The 27,366-nt window shown below is 23.9% G+C and overlaps 6 protein-coding genes across 13 annotated transcripts; 2 read left to right on the top strand and 4 right to left on the bottom strand.

The window, feature by feature from the left end:
- The first annotated feature begins 292 nt into the window (after positions 1-292).
- Positions 293-2,795, top strand: LOC100576859 (cilia- and flagella-associated protein 36). Its single transcript, XM_006567877.3, has 5 exons — positions 293-401; positions 649-821; positions 895-1,085; positions 1,243-1,570; positions 1,664-2,795. The coding sequence occupies exons 1-5, from the start codon at positions 293-295 to the stop codon at positions 1,925-1,927; spliced, it is 1,065 nt and encodes a 354-aa protein (XP_006567940.1). The 3' UTR covers positions 1,928-2,795.
- Positions 2,796-5,808: 3,013 nt separating this feature from the next.
- Positions 5,809-10,788, bottom strand: LOC410056 (serine/threonine-protein phosphatase 4 regulatory subunit 3). Of its 2 annotated transcripts, XM_006567876.3 has the most exons (6): positions 9,561-10,788; positions 7,688-9,286; positions 7,458-7,609; positions 7,268-7,368; positions 6,966-7,165; positions 5,809-6,865 (listed from the first exon to the last, which is right to left on the bottom strand). In XM_006567876.3, exons 1-6 carry the CDS (start codon positions 9,756-9,758, stop codon positions 6,779-6,781), a joined length of 2,337 nt encoding a protein of 778 aa, XP_006567939.1. In that variant the 5' UTR covers positions 9,759-10,788; the 3' UTR covers positions 5,809-6,778. The 2 variants fall into 2 exon arrangements, with proteins under 2 accessions (XP_006567939.1, XP_006567938.1); XM_006567875.3 differs by having other exon boundaries at positions 6,966-7,368.
- Positions 10,789-12,077: 1,289 nt separating this feature from the next.
- LOC100576667 (E3 ubiquitin-protein ligase synoviolin A) lies at positions 12,078-15,470 on the bottom strand. Of its 3 annotated transcripts, none has more exons than XM_006567873.3 (9): positions 15,323-15,470; positions 14,973-15,210; positions 14,758-14,850; positions 14,530-14,682; positions 14,177-14,467; positions 13,875-14,089; positions 13,549-13,766; positions 13,077-13,476; positions 12,078-13,006 (listed from the first exon to the last, which is right to left on the bottom strand). In XM_006567873.3, exons 2-9 carry the CDS (start codon positions 15,099-15,101, stop codon positions 12,688-12,690), a joined length of 1,818 nt encoding a protein of 605 aa, XP_006567936.1. In that variant the 5' UTR covers positions 15,102-15,210; positions 15,323-15,470; the 3' UTR covers positions 12,078-12,687. The 3 variants fall into 3 exon arrangements, with proteins under 3 accessions (XP_006567936.1, XP_006567935.1, XP_006567937.1); XM_006567872.3 differs by having other exon boundaries at positions 14,973-15,251; positions 15,323-15,458; XM_006567874.3 differs by having other exon boundaries at positions 12,078-12,991; positions 14,973-15,251; positions 15,323-15,455.
- A 684-nt stretch (positions 15,471-16,154) lies between these two features.
- LOC413451 (rho GTPase-activating protein gacF) lies at positions 16,155-19,972 on the bottom strand. Of its 2 annotated transcripts, none has more exons than XM_006567871.3 (6): positions 19,166-19,972; positions 18,922-19,081; positions 18,492-18,660; positions 18,298-18,370; positions 17,405-18,162; positions 16,155-17,325 (listed from the first exon to the last, which is right to left on the bottom strand). In XM_006567871.3, the coding sequence occupies exons 1-6, from the start codon at positions 19,859-19,861 to the stop codon at positions 16,182-16,184; spliced, it is 3,000 nt and encodes a 999-aa protein (XP_006567934.1). In that variant the 5' UTR covers positions 19,862-19,972; the 3' UTR covers positions 16,155-16,181. The 2 variants fall into 2 exon arrangements, with proteins under 2 accessions (XP_006567934.1, XP_396895.4); XM_396895.7 differs by having other exon boundaries at positions 18,886-19,081.
- Positions 19,973-21,203: 1,231 nt separating this feature from the next.
- On the top strand, positions 21,204-23,400 carry LOC551927 (alcohol dehydrogenase [NADP(+)]). 2 transcript variants are annotated; one of them, XM_026440934.1, is made up of 7 exons: positions 21,204-21,343; positions 21,860-21,945; positions 22,059-22,223; positions 22,301-22,504; positions 22,612-22,728; positions 22,822-23,216; positions 23,292-23,400. In XM_026440934.1, the coding sequence occupies exons 1-7, from the start codon at positions 21,214-21,216 to the stop codon at positions 23,332-23,334; spliced, it is 1,140 nt and encodes a 379-aa protein (XP_026296719.1). In that variant the 5' UTR covers positions 21,204-21,213; the 3' UTR covers positions 23,335-23,400. The 2 variants fall into 2 exon arrangements, with proteins under 2 accessions (XP_026296719.1, XP_006567931.2); XM_006567868.3 differs by lacking the exon at positions 21,204-21,343 and adding an exon at positions 21,605-21,711 and having other exon boundaries at positions 23,292-23,334.
- On the bottom strand, positions 23,062-26,290 carry LOC551903 (DNA replication licensing factor Mcm5). 3 transcript variants are annotated; one of them, XM_006567869.3, is made up of 9 exons: positions 26,046-26,268; positions 25,912-25,925; positions 25,670-25,794; positions 25,051-25,558; positions 24,644-24,990; positions 24,135-24,568; positions 23,780-24,051; positions 23,485-23,717; positions 23,062-23,336 (listed from the first exon to the last, which is right to left on the bottom strand). In XM_006567869.3, exons 1-8 carry the CDS (start codon positions 26,195-26,197, stop codon positions 23,488-23,490), a joined length of 2,082 nt encoding a protein of 693 aa, XP_006567932.1. In that variant the 5' UTR covers positions 26,198-26,268; the 3' UTR covers positions 23,062-23,336; positions 23,485-23,487. The 3 variants fall into 3 exon arrangements, with proteins under 3 accessions (XP_006567932.1, XP_624292.1, XP_006567933.1); XM_624289.6 differs by having other exon boundaries at positions 25,670-25,925; positions 26,046-26,290; XM_006567870.3 differs by lacking the exon at positions 25,912-25,925 and having other exon boundaries at positions 26,046-26,186.
- Positions 26,291-27,366: the final 1,076 nt, after the last annotated feature.

Genomic DNA, 27,366 nt, shown 5'->3' on the forward strand with positions numbered 1-27,366 from the left:
AGTTATGTATAATAAATAAAAACACCAGAATGAATCAAGGACATTTTATAATTATTGCTAAACCTATTCTATTAAAAATATTACTCTATAATAAAAAAAATTCAAATAAAGAATTATGTATTAATATCGCTTCTGTTCATTCGCGCAAGTCTAAAGCAAAGTGTTTTGCCATATGGTAACTATGACTACGCTTAAGAAGGGACACCAATAATACGTGTCAAACCTTTATTGCAAAGAAATACGCAAAAAATCAATTAAACGTGTTAAAAAGAATTCTCCGCATCGTATCAGAATGAACGATAAAGATGATAGCGCTTGGGTCTTCGACTCTTTGATTGGTTTTCTTCAAGGTCCCATTTGGTCTACGCCTCTCATTACTTTCATTGAAGAGAAATCGCTCAGTAAGTTGAAATATTTATGCAATGAATTATTTTATATCATCTATATTAATATTTATTTCTTCCTTAAGACTTTCTTGAAAATTCTCTTGAAGATGACATTATTTCTATTAATTCTAGATTTATGGAAAATTACAAGAAAGGATGTTACCATTTTATTCAAACATCGTACGAAAAACGAATCTTTTAATTTTTCAAAAGCGTTATCTTATACTTTAAATCGATTTTTTTTTGTTTTGTTTTTTCACAGTATTCGAAGCGGATGTCGAGGAAAATGATGAGTATCAAAAGATATATCAGGAGTACAAAAATCTGGTGGATTTATTGCTTGGTTGTTTTATGGAAGACATGGGAATCACTCCGGAACAATTCGAGTACGCTTGTACCGTAAATAAATATACAATGCCTATACAATTCCAACAGGCGAGTTGAATAAATTTCTTAAACAGAAGATAGAAAAATATAGAACGTGTATTGATTTTAATACTTATTTCAGAATTTGTTCGAACAAATATGGGCTGCGAACGAGTACGAGATATTCAAGAGAATGATGATACAGAAGAACCTAGAACTTCAACTACAAGCTTTGAATATGATCGAGCAAAAATATGGCCTCACACCTGTATCCTTGATGTATGAAACAGATACATTAAATGAAGATCCTCTAGTCATGGAAGAATTAATTCAGTAAGTCTTGTTATCCTCATCTATAAGAATAAAATAAATCATATATATATATATATATATATATATATATATATATATATATATATATATATATATATAATTATATATAATTAAAATATTGTAATTGACTTAAAATTATCGAGACAAAAATATATAGGAAACATATATTGGAAAATGATTCGAAAGATCAAAATATATCCTCAGAAACTTCGCTCATCAAAGAACACGAACGTTTGACAGCTAAATATAATAACGAAAGGGTATTGTTATCAGAAGCTTTAAAAATATCACAAGAGAAAAAGGAAGATCCACAATCATCTTTTAAAGAAGTAAAAGAAGAAGAAGAAAAAAAAGAAATTAAAATTAAAAGAGAAAAAGAAGAGGATGAGGAAGATAAAGAAAAAGAAAAAGATACTCACAGATTCCCTAAAGCGCTTCCTTTAAATCCTATATCTACAACTGAATTAAAATCAGACGAACAAAATGTATTTATAATAATTTTATAATTTATAATAATTATTTATATAGGAACACATAAATCAAATTCATTATGCTATTTATTATATTAATTTTTTTAGATATCAGAAGAAGATATAAAAAAGAGACAGGCTTACTTGAAGGCTAGACGCGATAAATTGGTAGCATTAAAAAAAGAAGCAAGAAGTCAACGATTGGAAATGATTTCAATCAGACCGAGTTCTGCAAGAACAATAGCGGAAGCAACGATAAAAGGGGAGCAAGAATTAAAATTACCAGAATCTCTAGATCCATCCATATTGCAAGTACGCAAAGCACTCGCAGCTCGTCTCCAAACTGAGGTAGTGCGTAAACAAACGAATTAATAATAACGATTCTTATAAAGAAATCGGGACATTAGTATTTATCGCGGTAAGAATATTTTTTCGAGAAATATCATATACAACGATTAAATTACATTTTTTTTTTAGACATTTAGCATAAAAACAGGAAAAAAGTTTGTAAGGTAACGTTTACAAACTTTGAATTAAGATGATCAATCTAAATAACAAAATTAATTTATAGTTACGCCTAAACAAAATGAATATAGTTTTTTTTCTTTTTTGTATACAATTTTAAATATTCATTACATCGGTTTATTTTACCTTTGAATTGAAATAAGTCTGATTTAGGATCATTACAGTTTGCATATAAGTATATATTTCCGCTTATGAATACCGACAAAATGATAAATAGTTTTTTAAGGTCACTTGCATTATTTTCTCTTACTCATTCGATGCGTTCTCATGATTATAATCATTGATATTAATTTTATTCGTGAAAGAAATTGAATAAAACACGAAAAAAAAATAAAAAGAAAAAGCATAGAATCTTTTTATAACAATTTGCATAAATCTTCAAGAATGATATAAATAAATAAAAAATAAAAAAAACATAATGTTTCTTATATGTTTTTCACATATTTTACAGACGAAAATTAACATCTGTAAATTTTTCAATTTTTATATTTGTTTTTTTATGTATAATTAATTCTTCAAATGAAATTATATTTTTTATTTGATCGATGTAAAGAGAAGAGAATGCGAAGATAACATAAAAGTTGTGTAATACACAGCTTTTAATAAATGCTTTCAGAAAATTATAAATACGCTGTAAAATTTGTTTTACATATAATTATCTAATAGCACAAATTGTACAAATCACAATTAGAAGATAAATAGAATTGAAAATCAATGACCATTATATTTATACAAAGAAATATCCTTTCTTTTTCTTATTCTTTGTGATTAAACATTGAGGTAAGTTATGATTCTGATTATTGATCAGTTCTTTTAATTTTAGATTTTATTTAATTCTCCGCACTTCTACAACATACTTTTATTCTGTGTAACACACAATTATCATTCTCACTTCTTTCCTTCACTCACTTTCTTTTAGTTATATGATTATATAGACAAATAATAATTTCGTGACAAAATACGAGTATTCTTTAATTTAAATAATAATATAATAATATAAATTTTATATTTGTAAAACAAAATCAAAATCAAAATACTTATGAAATTTAAAATTCTTTATGCATCTTGTTTATATTATATTATTTAAAATTATATATATATATATTAATATATATAATTTTTTAAATTGATTACTAATTAAAATATATAAAATATAAGAATTTTCACTACTCGCTTTTCACCATGAATTCAACAATTCGAATTTCTTGTTCATCTAATCAATTATCATTTATACTTCTCTAGAATAAAATGCAAAATATTTCTTTTCCACGGTTTTCCATTTAATTATTATCATACTATACATAAATCAAAGTTTTTAATAAATAACTACAGATATCTTTTTTTTTATTGTTTGCTCTAAATTCAAATGGTTTTTTTTTAACTTTTTACGAATATCTTCTTATATAAAAAGATGTCTTTTTCTTTGAGTGCGCGTGTGTGCGTGCATGCGTGCGTGTGACTGAGTGAGTGAGTGTGTATGTGTATGTGTGTATGCGCGCGTGCGCGTGTTATATTATATTATATTATATTATATTATATTATATTATATTATATTATATTATATTATATTATATTATATTATATTATATTATATTATATTATATTATTAACACGTGATATTATACAATGTGTTCAATTATTTTTTTCTTTATTTTTAAATTATGTAATATCATATGACATTACATCAAAGTATAACGACTGTACGATTTCTTTTAACTTTCAGCGGCACTGATTTTACATAAAATGTTTAAAATTTTTTTCTTTCAATCAGAAAGAAAAAATTGCAAAAGTATTTACTATTTTCAACAATTATATTAAATATTAAATAAGATTCATTGAATATATATATATATATACATACATAGATACATATATATATATATATGTATATATAGCATATATATAAATGATTATATATATATATATATATATATAATCATAAAATCGATTTTCTTCTGGTTAAGAAAGAATCGACTATAAATAAAATTATAAATCGATTATATAATTATAATCGACTGCAAAAGCGAAATATGAAAAAAGCAAATAATACATGCATATTAAACAAAGAGCTGGAATAAAAAAAAGAAAAACATTAATTGGTTTCATTTTCTTGATCTTCGAATACTCGAGTAATGCGTTCCTTTGAGGAACATAATATACCTCAAGCTTGTATTCAACAATTTCATTTTTTTCTTATATATATTCAAAGCACCGATAATAAGAATATTAAATAAGAAAATAATAATAATGAAAGCAATGCACAACAAATCTGAAACACTTCATATAAGTATATGTATATATGAGTGTCTGCGTGGGTATGAAATTTAGCTTATATAGCATTTACGACCACACTTTATTATTTAAATATCGATTCTTTTTCTTTCCTTTTCCAACGTTCTTCCTCTTACTTACAGTTCCCTTTAAAATATATCTAATGCAAGATTATTTTAATTTTTTTGTCATTAATATCGAATAAATCTTGAACATTATATGAAACACATAAAGGATAACATTACTCGATATCCTCTTAATTATTAGCCTTTATTATAATTTCACTTTTATATTCTCTCTCTCTCTCTCTCTCTCTCTCTCTCTCTCTCTCTCTCTCTCTCTCTCTCTCTCTCTCTCTCTCTCCTCTCTCTCTCTCTCTCTCTCTCTCTCTCTCTCTCTCTCTCTCTCTCTCTCTCTCTCTCTCTCTCTCTCTCTCTCTCTCTCTCTCTCTAAATCGCCTAGATCACTCCTTATTTTCATATTCAATCCAAATTACATTCTTTTTTTTTTTATTTTTCTTTCTTCTTATATACATGTATATCACTCAGCTCCAGCGAATTTGCCTACTTTGATATTAATAGATTCTTTTCGCTTATATCTTGCGATTGAATTAATTTTCAAAAATCATCTCTTCTTAGTATCATAAGTTAATATATATGTATATGCGTATATGCGTACGGTACGTATACGTATAATATTTACGAAAAATGTTTAATATACATATACATGTCAAAAGCAGTCTTAGAAACTCTGTTCACGATATATGGAGATCGATGTGAAATATTTATACATTAGCTTATAATATTTCCGTTCCACTTTGTTTGAATTAATTCAATCAAGATGGAGGCACATGGTCTTAATATAATGTTAAATATAAAGAAAGAAAATAAAGAAAAAAACATTCTAAGGAAACTCATATCGTTATAAATTAAAAGGACGTTAAACCATTATAACACCAGCTTTCTCGGTTGTGCATTAGTAGTTCAAAAATTAAGTAGACATTTTTATCTGGAGCTGATGTAGATAATGAATTTTCATTTCAATTTTGACATGATATTAACGCTAAAAATAATGTTCATCGTTTGTATGATTTTCATTAACATAATGCTTTCTTTGAAACACTTCATTATCTTTTTTCTTTCTTTATCATCAATTAAAAAAAAAAAGGAAATGTCACACAAAAAATAATTTAGATAAAAACAAATAATTCTATAAATGTTATATATAATAGAATTTCGCAAGAATAAATTTTCATAGATTTACTTAATATTTTCATTTTTTTTATCATTTCTTTACAAAGTACAATAATATCAAGCTTCTATTCTTATCCATATTAATTACGAATAATTTATACGTATATGATATATCATATTGAATGCTCAAGATTGCAAAACACTTTCACATATACTTTTTCTTTTACATCAAGGAGTGAATTGCGGACATGAAGTGCAAACTGGTAAATATACACAAATCAAATATGTTTATTGTACAATTTCTACTACTTACATTGACAACCGAAAAGCTCATTCAAAGAACTTTAAATGGGAACTGAATTTGTAAAGGAATCGCATTTTCTCTGCTTTACCTACGAATAGTTGTTTTACAATCGTTACAAATATACATATATATACAAACTAAATACTATTTCCCTTAAATTGGATAAAGTTTCATGATGTTTGACTCTTTTAAAGTCTCATTGCCCATCACACGAATAAAAAAATGTATGGATGGCAAAACAAAACACTTAGTTGTTTTTGTGCGGTACATCATGTACTTTTACATGTAATTTTTTTTTTTTTTTTTTACATAGTAAGTTTCTTCTTAATAAATGTAAATATGACATAAAGTCAATTTCAATTATTATATGAATCTAAGCATATGCTTAGAGACTGCTTGTTAGAACCACTAGGCCTGGCTAGAGTTTCTTAGCCTATTCGTGAAATAATTTTTCCTAGTATATGGGGTATTTCCAGACAATGTGGAATGGACTATTTCTTGTTAAAACCTTATTATTTTTAACACTTATGTGGTCATCCAATATTATGCCACAACTTTATCATATGTTTTAGTTTCTTATTTTAAGAAAGTTCTCTCTTTCTTTATATCATATTGGTTCATCATTTATTTTTTTTTAAATCCTAATTATATATATATATATTCCATTTCCTAGACCCTTTCACCCACCTGCATTCAGTTCTGATGTTTTTGCATATTTATACACAACCCAGCACAAAGAGGTATGTCAGTTTTCACTATATTGTGAACACGTAACCTCATTATATCCACACACTTAAAGATGATCGTTTATCTGGTACAAAAAGTTATCAGTACGATCATCTGATTGAGTTTTTTATGCACGTAGAAGGGCCAGAAATAGTAGCAGCAATTAAAAATCACAAATTCCTCAGTTTTTTCCCAATTTGCCTACTATGACAATCTTTGTCGTTTTGGAGAGGGTGTAACCTCGGCATCTTCGTCTTCTTCGTCTGAATCTCCTTCGTAATCGACCAAGCCCTAAAAAACGTATATTATTATAAATGTATCTTAATAATCTATATAATAATATAACTTCTAAATAATTGAATATAATATTTTTATAAAAAAAAAACTTTACTTTTTTAAATAATGCAGTTCCAGTTTTTTCTACCGCGCCAATAGTTGAATTTGGATTGATTTCCGATGTAATCGGAGATTCATTCGTTGTTGTAGAGGAATTATTAATTTGTGATTGTTGTGAGGTAATATTATTATTAGCAGTATTATTGTTTAACACGGACTGTTGCTGCTGCTGCTGTTGATGATGACTTTTAGAATCTGCAAGAGCAGGATTAAGTGCAGAATTTGAAGTTGATGACTGTTTCTTAGCAGAAGCCGGAGGCACGAGATCTGCTGCTGTTGCGGGTACGATCGCCTCACCCTCATCAAAGTCTTCCTCTTCATTGAACCACATTTCTTCCTCTTCATCTAATTGTCTCTGGTCCCTTCTATATCGACTATTTCTCAGTATGGATGGAACGCTAAATAATTATAATTGAAATATATATATTAAAACTATTTTTTATAGAAGATAATTTGTTCAAAAAATTGTTTATTTAAAAATATATACCTATCAAGATTTGCTCTATCTCGATCTTTCAATTTATCTTGATGCTGTTCATACCTTAATTTCAAAGCTTTAAATGTTTGTACATAATCAATTGCTTCTAATTCTTTCGAAAAATTTTCAACAACATGTGAACATAACGATTTAATATCTTCCTACAATAAAATTAGATAAAATATAATATATAACTTTTTTTTGTATATATATAAAAAAAAGTATATATACATGCTTACCAGTTTAATAAATTCAAACATTTCAAGAATAGCAGAATCCAGCAAATTATATCTACCATTATTTCTCACAAATGCATCAAATACAGGTGCAAATAAATTTCCTTTAATGATATATCTGTTATAAAATTCATCTTTCAAAGCTACAATTTTTCTCATAAACCTTAAAGCACACAATACTAAAAATGTATGTGTTGATTTCATCAAAACTAATATCCGTTTGAGCAGATCTTTGTTCAATATGCAATTTTTTATGTGATAAGTATGATGTTCTACACAAAATGATAGTAATTCTAAAATTAATCCTAAAAGCTGTACTGTTCTATAATCTTCTCTTGCTGGTCGTTCTCCAATTGTATTTGCTAACAATGGTGCTATCAATGTTCCAATACTATTTTTGTAAAAGTAATTTAAGAAATCAGTCTTTTCTGATTTGTTAACAGAAGCCAACATATTTTCTGGATCTAGGAGCAAGCGTAGCACACCAGCTAATTGTACTGCTCCACCCAACTCTGGATCACTATCGCCAACAAGTTGAGCAACTATTACATTTATTAACATTTGGTCCTGTTCTGTATTATTTATTTGTTGCAATGTATAATCTCTAACAACACTTGGAGAATATTCTACTATATAAGTCAATATATCTATACTGGCGGTTTTTGTTTGGGCATCATTCATTGCTAAAGTAATTTCTAGAGCAGGTAATATACCAAGTGCAGTTAAAGTTTTATAAAAGGCCTCCTTTCCTTGTGGTTGAAGATTCTGAGAAAAGTTACAAAATTCTTTTAAGAAAAGAACTAAATCTCGTCTTTTATTATCTGATGTTGCTTCATCAGTTAACTGACGGAATAGTTCAGTAAGGAATTTCTCGTCATCTTGTATTAAGGTTACTATTTCAACCTTATTAAAAAATATAAAGCTACTCAATGTGTTTAACATGTTATCCTCAAATACACTTGGAGTTGGTAACACTACATCCTGAATATACTGAACTCGATACGTTTGATGAATTTTTGCTAATAGCTCAGCGTTTGTAATAGGAATTGCTTGCTTAAATCTGGCTAACTGTCGAAGATATTCTCTATGCCTCTTTGGCTGAGGTAATGTTGGCTCATATTCCAAACATCCAACAACATCAAAAATTGTATCTTCACTAAACATAACTTCGAATAATGTGTTCTTATTAAGTAAGAAAATATTTTTAAATATGTCATACAAATGATGCAATCCTTCAATATTTTCTAAATCTTCACAAGTATGAAATAGATTTAGTAGTTTTTTGATATAACCTTCTGATTCCAAAGCCAATGCTAATTTATCTTTTCGCATTTGAGAAGATAGACAATTTCCTATAAGTTCATTAATATCTTCCAATCGACTTAATTCACATGGAGGCAATTCTATTGGAGGTGCAGCATCTGACATATCATCAAATCGTTCATCTTCTGATTCTTCAACAATATCTTGAGTAATTTCAACAGATGGATCTTTTCCTTGAACTTGACATATCTTTTCCCAAATTTCATCACAGCCAGCCTTTTCTTGAAAACTTAAGGCTAAATCAAAATTTTCTCCTTCTGACCAAACTATTAAAGTATCCTAAAATAAATAATAAATTATTTTTTACAATTTTTATATTATCATAATTTTTATTTAATATATATAATATTTATATTATTTTTATCTAATTTCTATTTTTTTATTAGTTATTCTCAATAAAAATTATGTATAAATTATATATTGTATATAAATAATATATAATTTTAGTGTATAATTATTTTTACTTTTTATTTTTAATTTTTAAAATTTTTTTTATTTGATTAAATAATATTAAAAATTATTATTAAAAATAATTAATAATTTTTCTTATTACCTGTTGCTTCTGATATGCTGTATCAGGTTGTATTCTACTTTCCAATAAAACTGAACCATCACTCTCTGCTCTAACTAAAAGTGAAATTCCTTTCAGTCTATCTACATATGAAGAAGAAACATGACCTGTACCACGATCATCCCATTGTCTATCAACATTAAGAGCATACAATTTTACTCTTCTACGTGTATCCGTCATGTTGTAAAAATTAACTTATAAACCCTATTTTATATCACCAACTATCTTGCATCCCTTTAAATTTCACCAACTCTTTGGCTTTTTGAACAAATGTATGAATAATTCTCAACTTTCTAATATGTCGACAAATGCAACAAAATCTGCATATATCGATCTGTCATTTATTTCTTTGAAACCCATTAAGGCTTTTTATTACAAGGTTAACTTTATAAGACAAAAATACTTTGAAATATATATGATCCTTTTATAATTCTGATTCATATATAAGATTTTTTTTTTGATAACTTAGACAAATTAATGACGTAATTGTTAATTAATAAATACACCATAAGGATTTTTTGTTCATTTCTAACAATTATTGACAATTTTACAGATTTCACCAGCTTATATGTTCTTTCTTATCTTTTTCACTAATTCTGTAATATCTCGTTTAACAAACTTACACAATATTGAATTTTGTCACTAAAATTGTTAAAATAAAATTCGAGCAATGATGATCTGTCACGTAGTTCACATTCTTTCAAGTTCGATTGACGGAATAAGATTGTTTACCGTAATAGATGTTTATGCGCTCTTCGTTGCATAAGCCTGATTCTTGCGCCAAGAAAACCTCTCAAGACGCGCGGGAAAACTACGTCGTGCACGTTTTCGTTATCACGTGTTGTGTATAAAGAAGGCTATTAAATCTTAATTGTTTGTCAAATCAGTTGAAGAGACCAACTTGTTATCGTAGAAGATCAGAAGAAAATTTTGTTGGTAAGGAGACGGCACTCTGCGTGCTCTCTCACCGCTGTGTACTGTTCCCGCGACAAACGAAACCCAAATTAAAGTCAATCCTTTTGTAATACAAATACTCATAAGTACACAATTATTTTATTCGATTTTTTGTAATATCACGATCGTCAACCATTGCAATTCTTCCGTTCTTATTAAGCAAAATCACTCTAAAATTGACATAGACACTGAGCAGCCACAACACTACACTCCGCCATGTTAGATCACAACAACGCGCTACGGGGTTCGCCTCGTGTGTCTCAAGGATTTTAGCGCGTAATATGATAGTCTATATTTTATTGAATATTATTTTCATTAATGAGTGTATGCATGCAATAAATTATTTAAAATAATTTGAAATTAAATTTAAAGTATTCATATTTTAATATTTTAACTAAATATTTAATTAATATAACTTATTTTCCAATATCATATATCATTATTTGATACTATAAATATTATATAATATTTAACAATTACTAAGTTAGATATTTGTTAAATATAAATGTATAATTTATATCTAAATAGAAATAAAATTTTATGTTATAAAATTATTTTGTATAATAATGCATATAATATTTTGTTTTTTTCAAATAATTCAATATTATATTGCATATTTAAATATTAAATAGATATATTATATATTTATGATAAATTGATGTGGTAAATGTAAATGACAGTGGTAAAACAAAAATCAAAACATAAAAACAACAAAACAAATCTTATTAAAATAAAATCTAAAAAATAAAAGAATTAAAATAATTAAAATTTAATTAAAATTTAATTATTGTAAGAAGTTTTATCATTCATAAATATTATATATATTAACACATTACATTAATTTCATAAATAATCATATAAAATTTTATTTATATAATTATATTTTTTGTAATATAATATATAAATATTTACATTTTTATAAATTAATACACACAGTTTTTTCCCAAAATAATTTATATTATAAAACATTATTTAATGAAATTTGATTTATATATATATATCGAGTTTACGTATTTAAAATATTAAAAAATAAGGTTATAATTATTTTTTAAATGATCAATAGTATTTAATGAATAACTGATATGATTATTTATTTATATTTGCATATTGTTATCATAATTATATAATAATTTTTAAAAATATATTTTTTCATGTTTTTTAAAAAGGAAGTAATTATGAATAATTTAATAATGAATGTTATGTTATAATATTGAATAATTAATTATTTGATTTTATTTTTAAACAAAAAAATATCGTAATTCATCATAATGTATTTAATTCATTTTTTATAATTTGTAATTATATTTAAAATTTTATTTTTAAATAAATTAGAATAATATTCTAACATATATCTTCTTCATTTAAAATGATTATATTTATATTTATTTTAAATCTTTCATTTATAATAAATAATATAATTTATTTTGTATTTATTTTCTATTATTCCATTTGATGTATATTAATTCTTTAAAATTATTATAAATAATTTTGTATACATAAAATATATAAATGTTTATAAATTTATATGATAAAAATAAAACATTATTAAATAGACAAATAAATTTATTACATATTTTGACAGTTATTTAAAACAATTATATTACAGTCATGTTATAATAACTGACATTACCATTCCCATATAGACACAAGCATTCTTAATATGTAATAATTATTAAAATCTGTACATTAATCTGTATGTAGCATAAACAAAATTGACGAGATACTTTAAGTCATTTTTATAATATAAAAATTATGGAATAAAAAAAACTTAAACTAAATTCATTTCTAGATAAAGAATACAGAAACAATTTAATCAATATAATATATAATTATTTTATGAAATTTATCGAAAAATCTATTGTAGACATGATATATACATGTATAAAGTAACTAAAGAATAGAAATTAGTTATAAAATTTGTATGTTTTGTTTCTAAGATAATTTATATAAAAAAAGACAAATTTATTATATTATTTTTTTAAAGGATTATTTGATATATTTGTGATTATTAATATTGTAATATCGACTTTAAATTTCTAGCTCTTAACAATTGTTACATTTCTTTTTTCCAATTATTAATCGCATTTATAACCAGGCCTGTTATTAATCAAAGTACAATTATATTACACAAATTATCACATAATTTTATAAATATTTATTCTGCTGTAAGCTGAGCTGAAAATTTTTGTAGTCTTCGTCTTCGTAATATTTCTTGTTCATTCGAAGGTTCCATATCATTTCTAATTGATGATTCTGGAATTGTATCATTACTATTTGTGCCTGATAATGTATTTATATTATCATTGGAAGAATTTGCAGTAGGAACATTCATTTCAGTTTTAATTTGCAGTTGTTCGTTATTAATTCCAGGACTTGTAGTTTTTGACATTCCTTGTTTTACTAATGTAGAAATATCTGTTGTAATATTTGTGTTATTTGTTGCAGTTGATACTGGAATACTAGAATAAATAAATCTTAATAAAAATTTAAATAAAATAATAATATTAATTATTATTTTTCATTAGAATACTTAAATATTCATACTTAGCAGTAGCAGCTGCTGTTTGATATTGATTCATCATAGCATTGGCAGCATCTAATAAAAGCTGAACTCTTTGCAAAGTTTGTATTCTAGCTTCGACAGCTTGTCGCAAATTACCTTCCATTTGTCTAAGTTCTTCTTCGCTTAATTCTGTAAGATTTGGTGGTGGCGTAGGAATAGGAGGTAATGGTACCATAGTTGGAAATGGAGGAGGAAATAATGGTACACTATTAGCTGCCAAATTTTGGAATGATGATGAAGGAATATTTGGTCCATTGTTTTGATTTTGTTGTTGCTGAGTTGTTGCATCTGAAGTTTGTTGCTGTTGTTGCTGTTGTTGTTGCTGTAGAGGTGGTGCTCCTGGAGCTTGCATTCCAGCCCAAAATGCTGGGAGTACTTGAACTTTCAGTTGAATCAATAAGATATAAATATTAGTTTTTTTCCCTCAATATTAACATATAAAAATAAACATACCAATTGGATTAAATCCTGCTGCTTGTGGAGCTTGAGGCACTTGAGGTCCTGCCTGTGCCTGATTTTGTTGTCTATTTCCTTGATTAATATTAACAGGTCTTAAAATGTTCAAGCGGCATGTGGGACATGTTTGTTGACGTTGAAACCAAGAACGAAGACAGGCAGTATGAAAAATATGATTACATGGTAATTTTTTACTTGCTGCTATCATTTCTTCTCTAAAATAGTACAGAATACATTTTTAATATTATATAAACATTCATGCATATAAAAAAACTTTTCTGATTAATTAATATTGATTAATTAATTTGTATAAAAATTTTTACCTGCATATAATACACACATTATCAGCAGCAGCTAATTCTTCTGCTGTTGCATCTGGATATAATGTATTCATATTTCTGATAGCTCGACGTGACATTACAATATCATGAAAAGCTTTTTTAAAATCTCTCATTGTATAATACATTGCACGAAGTGCAAACAAAGGTAAAGTATATAATTTTACCATCAAAGTAACAAAGGCAACATATAAAATAACCTAATATTAATATATTATATTAAATTCAATAATTAAATTCAATAATTTTATAAATATTTGAGAAATAATGTTATTAATATATTTCACCTTTAATAACCCAATTATCAATTCTGTATATAAAAGAAATACTGGTTTATTGTCCCATGGATTTTCACTTTGTAGATCTATTGTATGCAATATATATTTCACACTAATATTGAATACAATAGTTAAAAGAATAGCATATTCAAAACCAAAGACAAGTTGTACTGAAGGACCTTTTGTAGCTGTTGTATTATATGCATAATGAATCATAGTTAAATTTATAACAAATAATAGAACTAATAGAGTACCAACTCTAAGATGAAATAACCAAGTTATTACAGGACTTCTTTCCATCTAAAAATTAATAAAATATTTTATATTCTAATATTATTTATTAAGTTATTTATATTACTTACATAATCTACACGATCTTCTGCCAACCAATGAAATGATTTCAGAAATAAAAGAAGAGTAAATAATGCTATGAATTTTGGACTAAAGTCATCTCTAAACACTGTAAATGCTAGACAAGTTTCAGTCACTGCATACCATACTTTTTCCAACAAATGCTATAAATAGTTTTTTATATATATCTATATATTTTAAACATTTTTTTAATTACATCAAATATATTGTTTATTTACCTCAAGTTCAGCAGCACGTAAAGTACCAAAAAATATCTTTCGCAAAAAAGCATTTATCATAAATACTAGAATTAAACCTTGAGTATAGATAACCTAAATTTCATACAACATTAAACAAATGAAAAAACTTTTGAAATATTCAGAAAAAATTAATTATAATATAATTAAAATATAATTTAAACAGAAAATTTAAAAAAGATAATATTGAAATTTACCGTCATACTAGGATTAGATTTGGTTATGTGAACTACTGTTGGATAGAACTGTTTTCTTTGATAATAAGCATTGCCTATCACAGCACATGTTAATGCTGTGCTTATTAACATTATTCCAGCTTCTCTCATTTTTGCGCGGACTATTATTTCAGCCCAAAGGCTGTTCTTTTTAAATATAAGTAAGATTCACTGACACTTATTTCACCAACAATTTACGTATAAACAGCTGTAGATCCAACTAGAATCAACGAGGCGCTGCTATCATAACAGTATCCAAAACTACATACATTTATAATTTTAATATTTTATATTATAAAATAATTATTAAATATTATTATTTTGTATCATACCTTATTATCTAAATACTGAAGAGAAGAAAGGAGAAAATTTTATTTCACAATGGATAGAAAACTTTCGTGTCATAGTTATATTAATTATATGTAATGAACGTGTATTATTTTTACTTGACAGTTCCAGATGAGATGGTAAAGTCTGATTGGTGCAATGATGAATAAATATGCTAAAATTAAATTATTTAAATCACGTGGAATGATAAATTTAATTTTTATTTATTTTATTTTATATTAAATATACTTTTTCAAATAATATTCCAATAATAATATTAATATATATTAATGTATATAAAATTATATAAATTTTACATTTATGAACAAATTATATGTGGATTATAAAATATAAAATATACTACTTTATCAAAAGTATTAAAACATCGCTATATTTAGTATTTACATTTGTATTTTTCATGTTACATATAAGATATTTAATTCGAATAATACAAACTTCGAATTTTTTAAAAATATTGTAATTAAAAATACAACAATTTAAAAAATGTTTATACTTAATAACAATATAATAAATTTAAAAATAAACACAAAATACATATATAAATAATTTTTTAAAAAAAGTATTTAAAAATATCTTATTTTATGGTATAAAAATGTATTTGAATATATTTATTACATGCTTATGTTTTCATTTACTTTCAATTCTTAAAATTATTTTTTAGTATATTTATATGATAATATATCATATATAAAAATACAACTATTAAAAATGTTATAAAAATTAATTTTTCTTTTAAATTTTGTTATGATATTTTAAATTATAATAATACTTTTATCAATTTATAAATGTAATATAATATAAAATAAATTTTTCTGAATACATTTTTAACAAAATTATATCTTATTAAACATGTCTATTAATATTTCTTGTCGTTTTTAAAATATTTTTAGGATTTTGATATTTTGAAGTTTCTAATTGACTAACAACTTTTAAAGGTGTTCTATGAGAATCTATTATAGGTCTTCTCACTAATGCCTTGCCATTTTTAGGTGTTTTTGCAGTTAATGATTTCTTAATATGTGGAGTTTTACACAATATATTATTATCAGTATTTAATCTTGATTCATGAGTTATATTTATAGGCATTTTTTTCATCAGCAATGTTTTAACAGCCATATTTTCTTTTTGATGAGTAATTGTATTACATGATATAGAATCTTTTAAAATACAATAACACATTTCATTATCTTTTTTTTTATTTTCAGTTTCCATATAAGAAGAATGTTTTAATACTTTTGGACTTCTATTTTTTACATTTTTATTTGACTTTCGATATAATTCAATTCGTTCACAGTTCTGTTTTATATTATTTGTACAATGATCATCTTCTGTATTAAATAAATCATTTTTCTTATTTATCATAGTATTTTGAGGGTATATTTTTGTTGTACATTCATCAAATAATTTAGCTTTAGCTAGTACCATTCCTGCATTCTGAGTTCTTAATTTTGCAATTGATGCACGGCCAGTTTGAATGATTGGAGAATTTATTTGATTTGCTGATGTAAAATATCTATCTGCATCTTTCCAAGACATGATTTTTTTCTTTCCTTCAGATCTAGGAATTAATTTAGTTACAGGTGTTTTATTTAAAATCATATTTTGTTGGCTATTTGTCTTTTTTAGTTTTTCAATTTTATCATTGGAATAAATAGCTGCATTTGTAAGTTCATTACCATGAAAAGACGATACTCGACGTACCGTCATATTTGTTCGATTTTTTATTGGCTGAACAGAATTTTGATGATCTTTTGTATATGTATTTGAATTATTAAACTCATTGTGTACATTATTTAAAATTATATTATTTTTTTCTTCTTCCCAAAAAGAAGTAGATATAGGTCGTAAATAAGTATCATCCTTTGTATAATTCAATGAAAAAATTTTTTCATTATGAGAAAGGGCATTATTTAAATCTTGATCTGATTTTATATATGATTGCAATCCATGAGAAATATGCCATGAAGCACTTCGTCTAACACGTTTACTAGAAAGTAGAAAAATTAAATTAATGATTATAAAATAAAAAAATAAAAAATTTACTATTGAAAATACAATTTATTTACCTCGTTACTTTTTCTTGCGATCTTCTTTTTAAACTTCCTATTTTTCGAGCGCTTGGAGATCTAATAATTTTATGTTCACTTGATCTTCTAATTTTTAATTCTTTACCAAGTTTCTTTGCTAAATAATCTGCTGTTACTGTATTTTCAATACTAGCTTCTTCTAATGTTTTTTCATATGCAGTTTGTACTTTTTTTACAGAATGCAATAATAAATCATCATTATTCTCATTATTTTCAGTATTTATGCATTTGAATTCTTGAGAAAGACGAGATTCAATTGCCGAAACTCTATTTTTAATTTCCTCATATTCACTTTTAGGTATTGTAACATATTCCTCTGACTGTTTATTTATAGATGTGACTTGAAAATGTGAATATGTTTCAAAATTATTTAATTTCCTTTTTGAATATATATGTTTTTGATCAAAATTATCTGAAATTTTTAGTTCTTCTGAACTTGAATTTATTCGTGAATGTCGATTGCTATATTTAATATTATCTTCTTCTATTGACAAGACCTGCTCATCACTATCATCTGACAAATTAACATCTGCATCAATAAACATATTGTTATATTCTCTATGAAGATCATTTGATACTTCATTATCTTTTAAAATTAATTTTAAGTGCGATGAACCATCGCTATATGATCTATAAGTTCTTTGTGAATCACGAGAATTATAAACAGAACTCCAACGTCGATTTGTATGAGCATTAAGAATATTTGTACATGAGTCTTTACTTTCATTAACAGCTTTCTGTAAATATACAAGTATTTTGTACATTATGAAAATTAAATATTATTAAATATTATAAAATTAAATTAATTATTAAACTAAAAATTAAATTAATTAAACTAAGCTTAATTAAACTAATCATCTTAATATTCTTACTGGCTTTTTTGGTACAAAACGGTCCAAGCTAAGCCTAATCTTTTTGGATTTATCTATTTTATCTGCAATTTTTCTAAAACATAAGGTAATTGATATTTAAAATTAATAAATATAAATAAATAAATATATATATATATATATACTTTTTAATTATATTTATAACAAGAAAAAAAGAAAACAACTTAAATGCATACTTTTTCTTTGTATTTGGTGAATCTAAGTAATCAACTTTTCTCTTTTTTGTGGATTTAATATTTGGTGCATGTATTGAATCAGTATTTTCAAGAATCTTTTGACTATCATATGTATTATCTTCAGATGCAGCATTTTTACTAACAATTTTTTTTAAACCATTAAACATTCCTAAAAAATATTTAAATTTTATAGAATTCTATATTTACAAAAAATTTTGATCTGTCAAGTAATTAAATTAAATTAATTGAATGATGCATTTGTTAGAATATATATTTATACTTATTTTATAAAATTTTCATTGTATGTTTATTACAATTTTTATTATTAATATGAATACAATGCAAATGGATAAAATTCAGAACTAAATTACTGTGAACAGATCGACAGACATACTTAGATTGAGGTTGGAGGCACTTAGATGTGGCTTACGTGTAAGACTTCCACTGCGATGTTTTTTTTTTTTCGATTTTGAGTGTAAATGATCGGATATATTTAATTCATTATCTGTACTGCCAATTGTTTCCATAGAAATAACTTGTGTTATATGATCTGGTAAAACACCAATACTTTCTGCATTTTCAATTAAAGTCTACAATAATATTTAGAATAAATGTTATTTTATATTAAAAAAAATATTATATTAAATATATCATTTTCAAAACAAATATATTACCTTAACGACAATTAAATGTAATTCAAGACGCATTTGTACAGCAGACATAGTGGTTTTTTGTAAAGGCATAATATTTGGTCCAATAACTTTTGCTAAATTATCAATACTCATTTTATTTTGTTTTTCATATAATGATACTTTTTTTAAAAATTCCATAAAAAATGCTAAAGTATTTAAATGATGAGGTGGTAAAAGAATACAAGCTAATAATAATGCTTGTACACAATAAGTTTTGAGCATGACACAATGCACAAATAAATCATGGTATGTATATGGAATTAATGGTTCTGGTAAATCTCTAAAAAAAGTTTTCAAACAATTAGCTACATCAACAGCATGATGTTTTTCTCCTAAATTCCCACCATTATCTAAACGCATTATTAATTCTTTTTGTCTAAGCTGTGATCCTGCTTTTCTGAATAATCCTTCTTGAGTAATATATTTTTCTAAAAATGTAGATGCTTGGCTAACAAAAACAGGAACATGTACAATGGCACCAGAAGATAAATTCACAACATCTAATGGTTGATATAACAAAGAAATTTTAAAAATTTTTTTTGAAATATGTTTAATTTCTTCGAATCTTTCTGTTTTAAATATATTTTTTTTTAAACGATATTTAACTCCGTAATTACGAAGATCATTAATAATTGAATGATATACTGTTTCTTTATGTAAAATATCATAAATCAACATGTTTGTATTTCAAAAATATAAGTTTTTCAATCATAAATTATAATAAAAATCTTTTATTTATAAAATATGAGAATACAATACAATTCTCATGTTTATACTAAAACGTACAATCGTATTGAATTTATCATATATAACTGATATACACTGTGACCAACTGCACAATTTCTTATAGAAAAGATGATCATTTAAATAAAATAATAACTTTTTTGATTTATTTTAAAAATATATAAAATAATAATATTTTTAACGTATATAATATCATTAACATATATACATAAAATATATTTTATATATTATTAAAATTATAATTTTAAACATTATATGTATAAAAAAACTGATTAAAGTAGTAAATACAAAATATTATTAGTAGTAAATATAAAATATTAAAATATAAATACAAATTGTTATAAAATATATTACTATAAATATAATATATATACTACAATAAATAAAAAATAAAAATTAAACAGTTATAGTAAAATTAAAATTTGTAAATTATATATAATATAATTTTTAAATAATTTATAAAAATATGATACAAATTAGAAATTAAAAAATTTTAATTCTATTATTATATATCAATATCATGATTTTTTTCAATTAATAATTTTATTAATTTCATTATATATGTTATAATATTTTTTTTATTTTTATAATATTATATTAATTAATACTTTTTAATTGTAGTTTATCACATTTTTTTTATTTAATATTGATTTAATAATATATATTAATTTAATAATATATTATTGTTTTTATAATAAAATTAATTTAATATATATTATTGATTTAATAATATATATTAATTTAATAATATATTATTGTTTTTTTAGTATAATATTAAATTTTATTAATAAATAATATTAATATTTTAGTTAATATTAAATAAAAAAAATAAAGAATTTATTAATTTTACAATATTACCAACAGTGTAATATTTTTAGCAATAGCTTAGTTTCATTCATAAGGATAATTTTCATTTAATTTACAGAATATTATTTAAATCTTAGTTATATTTTTTATATATTAAATAATAAAATTTTATAATACGTACGTACGTATGTACGTAATATATTAATATATTAATTTTAATATAATTTTCATATTATATATATATATAATACTATTTTCATATTTTTTAAAAAAAATTAATTGAACAATTAAATATATTATTTTAAATGATCATTGAAAAAAACATGAGACTTAAATCTATGTTTTACATTATCTATGATTTTATAAAGCGGGAATATAATTTATATAAGTTGTTTAAATTCTAAATTTCTTAAATCTTATTTATGACATTTTATACTATTATATTATACTATTAAGTTATAAATTTTTACGTACTTATTATGTGTCTAAGAAACATGCTTAGATATCGTAATTATTTATTTAATACATTAACTAGTCAATGTATAATGTATCAATTTGTCAATTGTTTTTTCATAACAACTCAACAGCGATTTTTGGTACAATCATCATGTAAGTATTATATTTAATTTATTTAAATTTTCTCATTTAGTGATTTTACTTAATTTTAAGTACAAATGTAAACTTAAATATATTATATTTCGTAACCGACTAGTTTGAAAATTTACTATATGAATATTTTAATCTAAAATATAACAAAATTTTTATTTCTTTCTATGTTATGATATGAATAAAGATATTTTATAATCTATCTAACATAATTTCTGTTAACAATCACAAAATTTACCATAAATCAATAAAATGTGAAATATACATATATGTAACTCTTTCTCTATAAACTTGAACTTATGTATTCAGAACAGTACAAGTCTGATCTAACTTTAGAAATTGATTTTGTATCCAAATAGCACTTCTATAAAGTAGTTAATTTTTATATACATAAAATAATACTAATATATATATTATATTTTATAATAATCTAAAATTGTTGCAATAATTTGATGATAGAAATATACTAATAAAATATTATAAATTATTTAAATCAATTTTTACAAATATTTTTTACAGCAGATCAATTGAAAAAAGAAAATATGCAAACAGTACAATTATTGTCAGGGTATGATATGCCCATTGTGGGTTTAGGTACATGGCAGGTGATTTAATTATTACATTGAAGCTAAAATTATTATTTTAAATTTAATTATTTTTATGTGTAAATTAATTTATATTTTACATTTAAATTTGTGTAATATTGAATATTTCATAGGCTAAAGCTGAAGATATTGAAAATGTTGTGACATTTGCTCTAGAAATTGGCTATAGACATATTGATACCGCATTTAATTATAATAATGAAGAAGCAATTGGAGAAGTGTTAAGAAAATGGTTTGAAAAAGGTGGAAAACGTGAAGATCTTTTTATCACTTCAAAGGTAATATATGTACTCAAAAAATAATTTAAAAATTACTCAAAAATATATTTAAAAATAAAAAAATCTTTATTTTTTAGTTACCCCATTATGGAAATCGACCATCAGATGTAGAAAAATTTATTAATTTATCATTGAAAAAACTTGGATTAGATTATTTAGATATGTACTTAATCCATATGCCTTTTGCTTTTAAGTTAGATGAAAATGCTTATACTCCAGCAGTTCATGAAGATGGAACTTATGTATTAGATCTTGATACAAATCCTGTTTCAGTGTGGAAGGTTTAATATTATTAATAATGACTTTTAAAAATTAATAAAATAAGTATAACTAATTAATATTAATAAAAATTAATAATTTATAATTCATTATTTTTTTAAATTATTAGGAAATGGAAGAACAAGTAAGAAAAGGTCGTACAAAATCTATAGGTTTAAGTAACTTTAATGAAAAACAGGTGTTAGATATATGGGAGAATGCACAAATTAAACCAAGTAACTTACAAGTAAGTTTGAAATATAAATAAATCATTATACTTCTTTTCAATGTTTTTATAATAAGAAATATATAAATAAATCTATATTTTAATTATTATTAGATAGAATTACATGCATATCTACAACAAAATTCGCTTCGACAATTGTGTCAAATGCACAATATCATTATAACAGCCTATAGTCCTTTGGCATCACCTGGAGCTAAAATTCATCTTCAAACAAAATATAAACATAATATTGAAAATTTCCCAGATCTTCTAGGACATCCAACAGTACAAAAAATAAGCGCAGAATATAAAAAATCACCAGCACAAATTTTATTACGTTATTTATTGCAAATAGGTGTTGTTGTAATACCAAAAAGTTCATCTTTAGAAAGACTGAAAACAAATATTGACTTATTTAATTTTTCATTAAAAGAAGAAGAAACAAAACTTTTAAGTACTTTAGACAAAGGTCCACGTGGAAGAATTTTTAATTTTTTGTTTTTTAAGGGGTAAATATATTTATTAAAAATATTTCATTCCAAAGAATATAAAAATATAAAATTCTTTTATGTGATTTGCTTTAGGGTTGAGAATCATCCACATTATCCATTTAAGGATGAATTATAATCCTAATAATTAAAAAAAAAGATTATTAATATGTAGTTTAAATATATACATATTTATATATTGAAATGAATGAAATATGAACAAAATATGGAAACTATATATAATAAATAATAAATATATTATTAAAATGCAAATATAAAATGTCATTACATTTCAGTGTAATCTATATAGCATTTTACGTTGCATACGGTGTTGAAGTTCCCCACGTCGTATCATTGTATGTATAACTTTGTAAATAGCACGTTCTGGATATGCTTGTTTTACAAAATCTTTAACAATATTTTGCTCTGATACTTGATTCCCAATAGGAAATCTACGTTTCAATTGTTTTTCAATACGTGATAACATTTCGTGATCTTCATCTGAGGTAAATCCTTCTGCACCTATATTTTAAAAAATAGTATAATAAAAAACAAAACATATTATTGATTTCATTATAGATTACCAGCTAATGATCCAGACATTGCAGCATCTAAAGTAGATACTTGGAAAAGCCTAAGTGCTTCATTTACGTGAATTTCTGTAGCAAAAGATTGCAATTGCATTTTAGCTAAAGATTCCGAAATTCTTATAATAGCTTCTAATTGACGAACTGTTATAGGAATAGATAATCTTTTTTCTGTGTCTTTTTCATGTTCTCTAGTACTTGCTCGCATTACAACATAACGATTTTTTAATTTCTCTCCTGCCTCTTTACTTAATCTTGGACCACATTGACTGTAAAAATTATATAAATTAATAAAAGATAAAAATTTAAAAGATAAAAAAGATAAATATTTTGAAATAATGAATAATCTTACGTTCTACAATAATGAATGTATTTTTTTAAAATATGCAATGGCAATTCTCCTTCAGCAGATTGTTCCGTAACTTGTGTAGCATTGCAATGAATATTCATTACATGTTTTGCTAATGTTACATCTTTATTTAATTCATGTTCATCTTTAACAATGAATATCATATCAAAACGTGATAAAATGGTTGGCATAAAATCAATATTTTCTTCTCCTTTTATATCATCCCAACGTCCAAATATTGAATTTGCTGCTGCTAAAACAGAACAACGAGTATTTAATGTTGTAGTTATTCCTGCTTTTGCAATAGATATTGTTTGTTGTTCCATAGCTTCATGTATTGCAACTCTATCATCCTCTTTCATTTTATCAAATTCATCTATACAGACAACACCACCATCTGCAAGAACCATAGCACCTCCTTCCATAACAAAATTTCTCTAAAAGTTAAATGAAATATTTTAATAAAAATGAAATATGAAATATATTACTTATGGAAATTATTAATAATTTACTGTTATGGGATCTCTTAATACTGATGCTGTTAAACCTGCAGCTGAACTTCCTTTTCCAGATGTATAAATTGCAACTGGTGCAATTCTTTCTACAAATTTTAATAATTGTGATTTAGCTGTACCAGGATCACCTAACATTAAAATATTAATATCTCCTCTTCTACAAAGACCATCAGGCATTTTTTTTCTAGAACCACCAAATAATAAACAAGCTATAGCTTTTTTTATATCTAATGCACCAAAAATACTAGGAGCTATACTTCTTGCAATTCTTTCATATAAATTAGAATCTGATGCAAAACGTCTAAATAAATCTTCTTCTTCATTTGTAACACATGAATGAGAACCTAAAAATCATAAAAATAAAATAAAAAAACTTATATATATAATTATATATGTAATTTTACCATTGCCTGTATTTTCTCCATCTACAGAAATACCAATTACTCTTATATATGGCGCTCGAACACCAATTAATGCTTTATCTTTTCCTCCTCTATTACCAGTAGTTTTAGTAACTTTTTTAATTGAATATATGCCCAAAATAAGAACTCTATTGCCTGGTACAACTCTATCACATAAATAACGATCACAATACAATTGTAAATGTCTTGGCATTTCACCTTGTGGAATTTGATCTGGTAATTCTTGTAATTTGAGAACTTGAAAATCAACACAATGACACTTATCTGGCATTATAAAAAATGGATCCAATGGACATTTTGGTCGTCCTGCTTGTTCTGTTGTACATTTTCTAGGTAAAACATAACCTTCTAAACCAGGTTTAATTGAAATATTACTTTGCATACTTCTACAAGAACGACATTGTATAGCAATTTTTGTTGCTTTTGCTCTAATTCCAGATGCCGAAATAATAATACCAGGTATTTTAATAAGTTTAGAAACTGCATCAGGCTAAAAAAATAATATAATCATAAATTAAAACAATAAACTATATAAATTTTAATTCTTTATAATATAAAATTCTTTTTTTTAAATATAAAATAATTTCAAATTAAGTCTTACTTTGATTCCTCTTAAAGAACTTGGATGTGCATCTGAAGATAATAAAACTTGTATGTCTTCAACTTTTTCTTCGCCTTCTGGCCTTGGAGCTGTAAGTTCATCTGCTAAATCTTTAGCAGCCTCTTCTAAAATAGGTAAATATTCAGTTGGATGTTTATATACTTTTTCTGCTAGTGATTCATCAAAAGCTGCTAAATCTTCTAAATTAATTTCTATCCAATATTGACTCAAATTATAATTACGTTTTAAGATATCTCTAAAAGATTATATTATTAATAAAATATATTATTTATTATTATATTGTTTATTATATTGTTTAAGATATAATTTTTAATTAAATATTTATATATTAGAAAATTATAATTTATTTAAATACCTATATTTATAATTGAAATTTCCTTCATGAAATTGTCTAATAAATTCCATAAACTTCTTTTTCGAAAATTGAAGATTTGTTTGAGTATCATTAGATTCACTTATTGAAAAGTTATCAGAAAAAAATATTCCTGGATCATCAAATCCTTCCATTTTGAGTTAATTTTATTGATTTTAGTAAAATATAAGCATTCAACACAGTATAAAAAATATTGGCGGGAAATACTTTATCGATATTCTTCGAATATTATAACATAAAATAAAAAAATAGAGATACAATACTTTAGTTATATTTGTTACATATAGTTTATAGATACAATGATAGAATACAAAATAAAGATTAAAATAAATAAATTAAATAATATTTATATTAAATTTAAATAATATATTATTATAAAATTATTAAATTATTCGATACTATTACCGTAAAAATTATTTATAAAAAAAATGTAAAAAAAATATTCGAAAAAAAATACAAATTCAATTAATTGTTTTTAAATCCAATGGAAGAAATAGTTATTGACTAAAAATTTTATATTCAAATCAATTATAGTAATATTACAACAAACGAATCAAATACGAGTAACTGGATTCTTTGTTTTTATGTACTGCCTTTATAAGAGTGCCATCTAAGTATCAGTAATACATAGATTCTATCGAGAATTTTCCAATCTACTGTATGTACAGTTTTTAATCGTACATAAACTAAAGTAATTGAAGTGTTATGTTTCATCTCTTATTTTTTTATTCTTATTCTCATTAAAATACTGTTTAAAATAATATTTATAATAAAATACTTTTTATTATTCTTATAATTATTTTCAATTTATCTAAACAAAAAGAAATTGATGTATTACGTAAATTGTTTTAAACTTTCTTTCTAATAAACTGTTTACTGTAATAAATTATTTTTTAAAAAAAAATTTTTTATAAATTTAAAATGTTAACGGTAAACTATATTATTTCAGTGAATTTTTTATTTTTTAGTTAAGGTAAATTATATAAGATTCTCAAGAATTAATTTTATAATATTAATGATTTTAGAATGAATGGAAAATTAATTATAATGTTATTTTAAATAAAAATTACTATTATTATAATTAAATTTATTTTTATAAGTAAAATATTCAAATTTTTATCAATGTTTGGATATTTATAGAAATAAGATATATTAAAACAAAATATAAGAATCTTAATTTCATCACATATGTTGACATATTTTAAACTTCATCTAAAAATTCATCAATTTTATTTAAAATATAAACAAATCATTTTTATTTATGTTTTATCTTTTATTTATTCTAATTATTATTATAATTTAT

This window comes from Apis mellifera, linkage group LG5 (assembly GCF_003254395.2).
Source record: "Apis mellifera strain DH4 linkage group LG5, Amel_HAv3.1, whole genome shotgun sequence".
NCBI lineage: Eukaryota > Metazoa > Arthropoda > Insecta > Hymenoptera > Apidae > Apis > Apis mellifera.